This window comes from Heterocephalus glaber, unplaced genomic scaffold (genome assembly GCF_053883595.1).
Source record: "Heterocephalus glaber isolate CG9 unplaced genomic scaffold, H.glaber_assembly_v1.0 deba00001454, whole genome shotgun sequence".
In the NCBI taxonomy this organism is placed as follows: Eukaryota; Metazoa; Chordata; class Mammalia; order Rodentia; family Bathyergidae; genus Heterocephalus; species Heterocephalus glaber.
In genome coordinates, this window is record NW_028258303.1 from 12,087,758 (window position 1) to 12,099,150 (window position 11,393).

Sequence of the window (11,393 nt, forward strand, 5' to 3'; positions counted from 1 at the left end):
TCAATATACGAAAAATCAATGAATGTAATACACTATATCAATAGAGCCAAGGACAAAAACCATATGATTATCTCCATAGATGCAGGAAAAGCATTTGACAAAATCCAACATGAATTTATGATAAAAACCCTACAAAAAATTGGAATAGATGGTCTCTACCTCAAACTGATAGAAACCATCTACGAAAAACCAACAGCTAATATCACACTAAATGGTCAAAAACTGAAATCCTTCACACTAAAATCAGGAACAAGACAAGGATGTCCACTATCACCACTCTTGTTCAATATAGTTCTGGAAACATTAGCCACGGCAATTAGACAAGAGAAAGAAATAAAAGGAATAAAGATAGGAAATGAAGAAGTCAAATTGTCATTATTTGCAGATGACATGATACTCTATATAGAAGACCCCAAGAACTCCACCAAAAGTCTTCTAGACTTAATAACCAAATTCAGTCAGGTAGCTGGTTACAAGGTCAACACACAAAAATCAATAGCTTTCCTCTACACCAATGACAGACTCACTGAGAGAGAAATAGCGCAAATAATTCCTTTCACAATAGCATCCAAAAAACTGAAATACCTAGGAATCATCCTAACGAAAGAAATCAAAGACCTCTTCTCTGAAAACTATGGCACTCTGAAAAGAGAGATTGAAGAGGATATCAGAAAATGGACAGACATCCCCTGCTCCTGGGTAGGAAGGATTAATAGAGTGAAAATGGCCATACTTCCAAAACTGCTATACAGATTTAATGCAATTCCAACTGAGATCCCAGCAGCATACTTCATAGACCTCGAGAAAACAATCCAAAAATTCATTTGGAGCAAGAAGAGACCCAGAATAGCAAAAGCAATTCTAGGTAACAGAGACATGGCAGGGGGTATCACAATCCCCAACCTGCAAATATACTACAATGCTACTGTGATAAAAACATCATGGTACTGGCAAAGAAACAGGCTTGAGGACCAGTGGAACAGATTAGAAGATGCAGAAACAACGCCAGACACACTCAGCCATCTCATCTTAGACAAAGAAGCCAAACACCCTCACTGGAGGAAAGATAGCCTCTTTCATAAATGGTGCTGGAAAAATTGGGCTTCAACTTGCCAAAGATTAAAACTAGACCTGTATCTCTCACCATGCACTAAACTAAAATCAAAATGGATTGAAGATGTAAATATTAAAATAGAAACTCTGAACCAGTTGGAACAGAGGTTAGGTAGAACCCTTGAAGACATCGGTGTAGGAAAAGATTTTATGGACAAAACCTCAGTTGCCTATGAACTAGCACAAACAATCAACAAATGGGATCTCTTCTTATTAAAAAGCTTCTGCACAGCAAGAGAAACCACCAGCAGTGTGAAGAGACAACCCACAATGTGGGAAAAAATCTTCACCTGCTCTTCCTCAGACAAAGGTCTACTATCTCGAAACTATAAAGAACTTAAAAAGATCAGATCTCCCAAATTTAAAGACCCAATCCAAAAATGGGCATCTGAAATGAACAGATATTTCTCAGACAAAGTAGAAATAGCAAATAAATACCTGAAAAAATCCTCAACATCACTGGTCATTCGAGAGATGCAAATGAAAACAATGTTGAGATTCCACTTCACTCCAGAAAGAATGGCTGCTATCATGAAATCAACCAATAACAAATGCTGGCGGGGCTGTGGGGAAAGAGGAACCCTGCTCCACTGTTGGTGGGAGTGTAGACTGGTGCAAGCACTGTGGAAATCAGTATGGAGATACCTTAAAGAACTAGAACTGGAAATCCCATTTGACCCCGCTATTCCACTGCTGGGGATCTTCCCCAAAGAATTAAAAGAATCATACCACAGTGATATATGTGCACCCATGTTCATAGCAGCACAGTTTGTAATAGCTAAAACTTGGAAACAGCCCAAATGCCCATCAACTGGAGACTGGATAAAGAAAATGTGGTTTTTTTATAAAATGGAGTACTACTCAGCCATAAATAATGAGAAATTAGAGACATTTATAGCTAAGTGGATGCACATTGAGGCAATACTCTTAAGTGAAATAAATAGGACACACATGTGTAAATACCGAATAGTTTCTCTGGTGTGAGAAACTGAAAGTGTAAATAAGGACTAAATGTATAATAGGTCATGTGAAATAGGAAGAAAAGGGGCAAAGGGGAAGGAAGTGGGAGGGCTAGGGGAAAGGATAGAAGGGAATGGGATTAATACGAGAAAATGGAAAAATAGGAACAAAATCTTTGTAAATAGGGAGGGCTGGAGGGGTTGAAGGGAGGGCTGGGCAAAGGTGAAAAACAAGAACCAAGAGAGACTATGTAAAGGTGCAAATTTCCAATGATGAATGTCATTATATTGCATACCTAAAATGTACCAATTATTAGAATGAATAATCGATAATGTAAAATAGGAAGAAAAGGTCCAAAGGGGTAGGGGTAGTGGGAGGCACAGGGGAAAGGAAAGAAGGGAAAGGAAAAAATGATGAGAAATGGAAAAAATGGAAATAAAGTCTTTGTAAATAGGGAAGGGTGGAGGGTGTGAAGGGAGGGCAAGGAATGGGGAAAAAATAAGAACCAAGATGCATTATATAAAGGTACAATTCCCAATGAGAAATGTAATTGTGTTGTATACCTACAATGTACCAATAAAAGAATTTAATACAAAAAAAAAAAAAAAGAAGTAGCTATTATTTTCTTTACACAGACTAAGATACACGTATCGGCTCAGTGATTAACTTTCTCTGGTTACACAACTGGTCAACAGAACCAGAACTCAGACTTACTTGTAAGACCAATGCTTTTAAAGACCCATACAGGCCCTCAACTTACTCCTTTGTCAATGGTTAAACAGTGCTTTTCACACCTAAAAGCCTTGGTCCCTGAAAAGGGTCTCTCTAATGGTGACCTAACTCAGTATTTGTTAAAAAGCATTCAAGCACTGGCACATGCCTGTAATCCCAGCACTCGGGAGGCTGAGGCAGGAGGATCACCACCAGTTCCAGGTCGGCCTGCACTATACTGTGAGTTCAAGGCCAGCGTGAACTACAAAGCCAGACCCTGTCTCAAAAAAGATCAATCAATCAGTAAATAAAATAAAAAGCATTCAAGTAAATATACGTGAAAACCTGGGGGAGAAGGGAAGTGAGAAGGGCAAACAAAAGAACAGGTAACCACTGGACAAATTTCACTGCACCAAGGAAGAAGCACAGCTTATTACAGCAAATGCCCAATAGAGAGATCTGTTTAACGCTTTGAAATAAACGCCTGTCTGAAGCAACTGGTAGACAAAACCATTGCTTTCATTTTGTCATCTTTCAGTTCAAACACCTTTAATTTCATAACTTATAAAGTCAGTATACAAACTCCATCACAATCTGGGCCTAATGTAATTTTTCAATCTCATCTTTTCCCACAGCAAATTTTGACGTTCGGGTCACGCTACCTTCCAATGAGTTAGAATTCTGGCTTAATCCTGAACTCCTGGTTCTGTCCCTAGGATGTGAGAACTCCCCTCTTCCCGGCACAGCTCAGGACATGGAGCAGACTCTGGGAAAAGACGTCGGTCGAAAGAAAGCATTTTTCCACACGATCCATCAAGCGTTACCAACAAATACATGCCAGGAGTTTCTCACAGGAAAAAGCTGAGAAACCTGACGGAAGCAGGAGGTTAGGAAAGAGCCCTGTCTCTCTCTCTCCACCTCGGTGAGGCCGGCAAATAAACCCTAAGACAAAATGAAGTTTAAAGGGTGTTTCCTTGGGAGCTGTCAGAAGATCCAAAGAGGTGAAAAATGAACCATAAGGCATATTCCTTTCCCAATCCCTTCTCTCCTCTGAAGAGACCCCGAACAGAACAGGAGAGCATAACCCCTCTCCACGCCTCCCTGGGGTATCGAACCCCCTTTTCTTAGGCCTCCAGCGGCCGCAAGGCCCTGCGCCCACCTCCTCGACGTAGGCCGGCGGGTCCCGCTTGATCAGATTCTGTAACTGCGGCAGGTTGCTCGGGAGCTTGTTGTTGTTTCTGCTGGACATGTTGGGGACAGTCTGGCTCCCCGCGGAGCAGTTCTAGAAAAGCGTGAACCCAGCTGTTGCTGAGACTCCAGCTCCCGAGCCCAGCCGGAAACAACACGTGGGACACCCGGCAGAAGGGGGCCATATTGACGTCTAAGGCGAGCTACGGAAGCCTCCAAGGGCCAAACTCGCTTGCACCGCCAGAAGGCGTTGTAGAGGTTCCTGGGCGATCTACCTCTCCTCTTGGGCAGCCGCTGGAACTAGGGAGCGTTTCTGTAACTTCAGGAGATGTAAAGTTGTTGGTTTTTTTTTTTCGGGGGGGGGGGTTGCCTTCAATTCACATGAACTTATTTCATCATCCTATCCTTCTTATGAAACAGACAATTGTGTACGATTATAAATATTTGTTTTTATTTTTTTACTACCTCGTCGTGACCTGGATAAGGACAAATGGTGTGTACTGGATGTACTATGATCTTGTTGAACCATTAAGAAATGCAAATAAACCATTGTTAAACCTTCGGACACACTCTTCATTGTTTTAGCTCACACCCTGTTAATTCGAAAAGGCAAATATGTTTCTACAATCCAGTGATGTACATAGGTAAATATCAATTGGTTGAATGAATTAACAGATGATTGTTCACCCAAAAACACATGATCACCTACAGTATGCTGGGCACTGTTCAAAGATCTTAATCTTCAGAACAGCTCCCTAAAATAGGCACAATTACTATCTCCATTTTACAAGTGAGAAAACAGTCTCAGAGAGGTTGACTGCCCAAGTACACGGATGAAAAAGCTGATGTTTTACCAGGCGTGATGGTGCACGCCTGTAATTCTAGCAATTGAGAGGCTGAGGCAGGACCGGTCACTGTGAGTTAGAGGGCAGCCTGAACTGCATAACGACAAAAATGAAACAAAAAGCTGGGATTCACTTCAGGTGGTCTTTTGTTTGTTGGGTTGGTTTGGTTTGGGTTGTTTTTATTGTGTATTTTGGGGAGTGCTTTTTTTGGTTTGTTTTGATTTGGTTTGGTTTGGTTTGACTTGGTTTGAATTTTTAAAACAGGATCTCGCTTTGTAGTTCAAGCTGTCCTTGAACTCACTGTGTAGCCCAGCCTGGCCTTGAACTCAGCAACTCTCCTACCTCAGCCTTCCAAGTGCTGGATTACAGGCATGCACCACCAAACCCGGCAGGCAGTCTTAACTAATAACTACCAGAGAAAGAAAACCGTAGCCTGACAGCTGCCTGGTGACTGATACCAAAACCTTTGTGTTCGCCTGCTTCAGCTAAGCAGTTTCACAGAACACCTTCCACCAAGGTCACCCGCAACTGACAGAATGAGTCCAAAGCAAAGCAACTCTGAATCACATCTTAGCACAGACAAAATAGAAAACACTTCAGAAACCGTATTCCGTTATTTATTTTTTTTTTACAATGACCAACTTTTTATTTTTTTATAAATACATAAAAAATAGAAAGGCAGCAGAACCAGCATTGCGATGTATTACAGAGTATAACTCTGAAGTCAGTGGAGCAGATCAGTAAAAACCTTATCAGACCATCCATAGTTTCACAATGATCTCTTGCAGACCACAATACAGAATCTAAACAGATGAAAAATAGATCACTTTTTTTAGAAGACAATAATGATCCGATAAGGATTTGACATTGGAAGTTGGGGGGGGGGGTAAAAGGGATGGCAGAGCATAGCCCCTATTAGAACAAGCTAACTTTCCAGATTTTCCAAATAAAAGGAAGAAAGAAAGAAGGAAGGAAGGAAGGAAGGAAAGAAAGAAAGACTTCAACATGAAGCTACCATACAAAGTTCTTCCATTTTTCTTTGTAAGAAGTTCAGAGTTTGCAAATTAATCCTGGGATTTTAATATGAAGGACAGTTTTGGCCTGGACTTTGCTTTGCTGCCCTTGGCGTTCTTGCTCTAGTTTCATCCTTTCCTCACGAATCTTTCTTTGTTCAACAATTTTCAACTGTTCTTCAGCCAGTTTGGCTTGTGCTTCTGCAATTTTTCGGTTATTTTCTTCTAATATTCTCTCTAGCTGCTCACGTTTTGCACGTTCCTCCTCCTCTCTAGCTTTTTGTGCTGCAAGCTCAGCTTGTCTGTCGCTCGAGTTCTTCCAGCAAAGGCTTTTCCATGATGCGTTTGGCTTCCTCCACCCTTCAGAGAACTTCTCGCTCAATTTCATCCTTCTCTTTCTGCAATTCTTCCTCTACCCTTTTGGCCACCAATTCTTCCACTCTTCATGCTGTTTCTTCCTCGAGGAGTTTTTCTTCTATTTCCTGCTGCCGAATCTTTCGCTGCTGCTCGAGAACTCGGACTTCTCCTCGCGTTTCTGCTTCTCGTCCAGGCTGCTCTGATTGCTCACCGTGGGCCCCAAGACGTCTATGCAGTCAGGCGGGGACGAGGCGCTCCGCCCCCCCGCCCCGCGCCGGGACGCCGCTGCGTTGCTGGAGCGCGAGCGGGACTCGCGCCGCTGGGTGCGCTTGCTCTCCAGGGACTTGGAGCGCTTCCGCACACAGTCCTTGTCTCGGGAGCTCGAGTCTGAGCGGCTGCGCTTCTTGTACTTGCTGCTCTTCCCGTGATAGGCAACTAGTGATGATTTTATTAATTATTGAATCAAGTACTTGTAAATTATTAAGAAGCAAAAGTAAGCAATAAATCTTTTTTTAATAAATCTTTTTTAAAAACCCATTTATAGATTTGAAATATTTTAGTCAAGTTCTGTTAGGAAAAAGATCCATTCTCAAAACAAAAAGTATTGAAATTACTTACTATAATTTCTGTCAAAAGCCTAAGCTTAATGAACTAACTATGAATATTTATCTTGAGTCACCAAAATGTGATTTATGAGTAAAATATTTAAGCTATGTCACAAACTTTCACTCAACACAACCTATATGCCAGACTCTAGGGTAGGTGCTGTCAATACAAAAGTTCAAAACAACATACAACTTCTACATGTATTTTATCAGTCAGAACTTAGTGACATGGCCAGACTTACAAGGAAGGTTGAAAAATAAAGTCTTTGGTTGAGCATAACAAAGCCTTGGATAAAGAAAGAAGAGGCCTTGTTTATTTTGAGAAATAAGGTGTCATGAAGATGGGTCTACTTGAGATATGTCTTGAAGGATAGACAAGGTTTTTATATGAAGCTCCTTTCCTCCAGGAGGAAAAAGAAACAACTCAGTTGTGACAGGCAACAATCTCCATAAGAACTTATCAATATATGTTTAAAGAGAACTTAGGGCATTCCTTAGGAATACTTCTATGTCAAATGAAGGTGTTGAAACCAATTCTCATGCCGACCTCGTGATTTTATACTTGCCATAGCGGGGTATCAGGCATATAATCAACTATTTTTTTTCAATTTGATGCTAAATACACTCTCTTTATTCATTTAAACCTATACAAAGCAATCATATCTGGAAATGATGGGCTTGATGTGCTCATTCTATTTTTTGAACATGTATCAAAAGACTATGAAATATTTTTGAGCCTATCTAAAGCCTGCCCTATACCTTTGCTTTGACATGAAAGCTTAGCCCTTAGTTTTTAATTATAGTTTTTAATTGACATATGATACTTGGCCATATTTATTAGGTACAGTGTGACATTTCAATGTGTATACAGTATGTAATGATCAGATCAAGGTGATTGGCATACTCATCATCTCAGATATTTATCACTCTGTGTGTGTGTATGTGTTAGGAACATTCAAAATCCTCTCTATGTGCAGCTGGGGATGGAGCTCAGTGGTAGAGCACTGACCTAGAACATGCAAGGCCCTGGGTTCAATTCCCAGTACCACATAACAACAACAAACCCAAATTTTTCTACTAACTATTTTGAAAATACAATTAATGATTGTCACCCACAGCCATCCTACTGTGCTATAGAACATGAGAAGTTATTCCTCCCATCCAATAGCACCAGTGTCCATTAACCATCCTCTCTCTCTCCCCTCCCCTATAAACCTTCATTTTCTTATGATAATCTATGTATTTTACAGATTTATCAAGGAATAATTCAAGTACAAAAAACTGTCCATAAAGTGTACAATTTGATGAGTTTTTATATATGCATATACTCATAAAATCATTATCGCAATCAAGATGATGAATATATTTATCATTCCTGAAATTTCCTTGTATTCTGCTGCCAGACAAACATACACCTGCTTTTCCTCACTAGAGATAAGTTTACATTTGTTAGAATTAAATACATACGGAATCTACAGTCATATATTCTGACATAATGTTTTTTGTGTCAGGTTTCTTTCCCTCAGCATATTACGTGGAAATACATCTGTGTGGTTATATATATCATTCTGTTTATTGCTGAGCAACTTTCATCATAGAGATATACAGCAATTTGTTTATCCGTTCCTCTGTTGTTGGGTATTTAGGGATTGCCAGTTTTGGGCTATAAGTGTTCATGTTCACATCTCTATGTGGATACGTCTTCATTTCTCTTGGTAAATGCCTAGATGTGTCACGCCTGGATCATGTGGTAGGTTTATGTTGAACTTTTAAGACCCTGCCAGTCTTTAGCGTCTACTATTCCACTAAAACTGTTGCGTATTTGTTGCAGGTTTGGCAGGGCAGGTTTTTAGGTTTTTTGGCGGTACTGGGGAATGAACCCAGAGATGTGTGCATGCCAGACAAGCATTCTACCACTAAACTACATCACCAGCCCGTACACCTGTTTTTGTTAAATCACTAATTACTTTTACGTTCCTAAATCAGTTTCATTATTTATCTTACCTATAGCATTGGACACAATTGGCTTCTGCCTTCTTGAAATATTTGGTTAGCTGCTTTACCTTTTTTTAGGAGGTGGGGGTTGAGATAGCATCTCGCTACATAGTTTAGGCTAGTCTTAAAATCGCTATGTAGCCCAGGCTGGCCTTAAGGTAATCCTCCTGCTTCAGCCTCCTGAGTGCTGGGATTATAGACATGTGCCACCATGCCCAGCATCTCTACTTCTTCCTTGGTCCCCAACACTGTAGTGGTCAGAGAGATCCTTAAAGGGACCAGGTAACATCTCCACCTCCCCCTCTCACTCAGAGTAAAAGCTAAAGTTCTGCTGGGGCATAGAAGACTGTTACGGATTGCATGCCCCGCCCCTCATTCATGTGTTGAAATTCTCATTGCTAATGGACAGTATAGGAGGTGGGGCATTTGAGAAGCAACTAGGCCATGAAAGTAATTAAGCCAAGAGCCCTCGTGATGGGATTAGTGACTTTACTGGAGAGAGCTTGCTGTTTTCCAGTCTCTGCCACGTAAGGATACATGATCCTATTGCTGGGCCTAGGGCACACCCCTACAATCTCGGTACTCGGGAGGCTAAAGTAGGAGAATTGCAAGTTCAAGGGCAGCCTGAACAAAGAGATGCTATTTCAAAATAATAAAAGGCCTGGGGGCTGTGGCTCCATGTCAGAGCACTTGCCTAACATGCACATGGCTCTGAGTTCTGTCCTCAGTGCCCGAGTAGAGGTGGGCTGGGAGTGGCTGTCTCTAAATCGAGAAGAGGGCCGTCACGAGACACCAACCACATCTGCTAGATCTCGGACTTCCCACCCTCAGACCTGTGAGGAAGAAATGTTTGTTGTTTAAGTCACCCAATCTGTGGTCATTTGTTATAGCACCCCAAACTGTGACAAAGGCCTCCTATGATTCGATCCCAAATTACCTCTCTGGGCTCTTCTCCCATCACTCTCCCCTTTGCCCACTTTGCTTTAGGAAAAGCAGCCTCCTAACTGCCTTGAATTTGTCACCTTGAGGCCTGTGCACTTGCTGTCTCTCTGATAAACATGAGCCTTGCTCTCTTGCTTCCTTCAGCTGTGTGCTCAATGGGAGCTCATCAGAGACGCCTGCCCTGACCACTCAGTCCTCCTCCCACTCATCACACCTTCCTGTGTTTTATTTTTCTCCATAGCCCCATCAGTCTCTGTAGATCATATATTTACTAACTTAGTTTTTTATTGTCTGTCTTTCTGCACTAGGAGAAAGAGAGGAATGAAGACCTTCTGTTTTGTTCACTGTTCTGTCCTCAACACTTGGAGCAATGCAGACCACACGGAGAGCAAAAGGCAACCAATATTTGTGGAATGAATGAATGGATGAGTGAGTAATCGCTAGTCTTTCCTATATCAATGGTGTGATAAACAAACACCTAAAATACCTTATTTATACAGACAAAAATCACCTCAAAATCAATAAGTGAATAACATATGAATTTTAGTTTTATTCTGTCATTAGAAGCCAATGATTGTTGAATATATTTAGAAAAACCAAGCATGTATTATCAGCACCTTCCTATGTAAAAGTTTTAAAATATTGTTAGACTATCCACCAGAGGGCGCTTGTGCTTTTCTTTTTAACAAAATTACACCAAGTTGCCAAAATGACCTCAGGCGAACAGGAAATGGACATAGAAGAAATGTCCATCCTATCCAGAGTTAATTTATTTATTTTTATTTATTATTTTGTTTTATTTATTTTTTATTTTTTGGTACCAGGGATTGAACTTGGGACCTTGAGATTGCGAATCAGGTGATGGAACCACTGAGCTAAATTCCCAGCCCTCCAGAGTTAATTTAATGTTTGTTGTTCTTCCAACCTTTTTACCATACTTACTGTGAGTTTTCCCCATACTTACTGTGAGTTTTCCCCACAGGCTCATCTATTTCTTTTAGACAATGTGAATGCTTGAAACAACCTGTGGATAAAGGTATTAACCCCAGACTTAACAGGCTGTTTCCTCCCTCACTTTGATGTTTTTTGTTTTTGTTTTTTTCTCTAAAACCCACAACTGAGTTCCTAAGGTCAAAATGTTTCTCAAAACCACTGAATTTTTTTATTTTGAGACAGGGTCTTGCTATATACTTAAGGCTAGTCTTGAACCTACTATGTAGCCCAGGCTGGCCTTAAGCTCATGGTGATCCTCCTACCTCAGCCTCCCAGGTGGTGGAAGTATAGGCGTGCACTACTATTCCTGGCTTTTTTTTTTTTGGTACCACTGAATAATTTTAATTTTATATGTTCATTTTTGAAACTTCAAAGGGTAAAAATATTTTTTGGTGTTTTCTCTTTTGTATTTAATTTTTTAAACAACAGCCCTATTGAGGTGTAAATGAGAAACAAACTGCACATATTTAATGTATGCAATTTGATGAGTTTGAATGTATACATAGATCATGGAACCATCGCCACAATCAAGGTAATAGACATATCCATCACCTCCAAAATTGTCCTGTATTCCTTTGTTGTGTATAAGAACACTTAGCACATCTACTGTTTCAACAAATTTTAAGAACCTAATACATTATCATTGACTATAAGTTCTATGCTATACAGCA

At 40.6% G+C, this 11,393-nt stretch overlaps 1 protein-coding gene and 1 long non-coding RNA gene across 2 annotated transcripts in view; one reads left to right on the forward strand and one right to left on the reverse strand.

The window, feature by feature from the left end:
- Sdad1 (SDA1 domain containing 1) overlaps nucleotides 1-4,183 on the reverse strand; it is a 32,924-nt gene extending 28,741 nt beyond the window's left edge. Inside the window, exon 1 of the mRNA XM_004848047.3 lies at nucleotides 3,944-4,183. Within this exon, the coding sequence (XP_004848104.1) occupies nucleotides 3,944-4,033 (90 nt within the window). The 5' untranslated portion in view covers nucleotides 4,034-4,183. The remainder of the gene's footprint in view (nucleotides 1-3,943) is intronic.
- Nucleotides 4,184-4,226: 43 nt separating this feature from the next.
- Nucleotides 4,227-10,158, forward strand: LOC147827136 (uncharacterized). Its single transcript, XR_015452881.1, has 2 exons — nucleotides 4,227-4,302; nucleotides 10,038-10,158. It is a non-coding gene; the product is annotated as an uncharacterized LOC147827136 (long non-coding RNA).
- The last annotated feature ends 1,235 nt before the right edge of the window (nucleotides 10,159-11,393 follow it).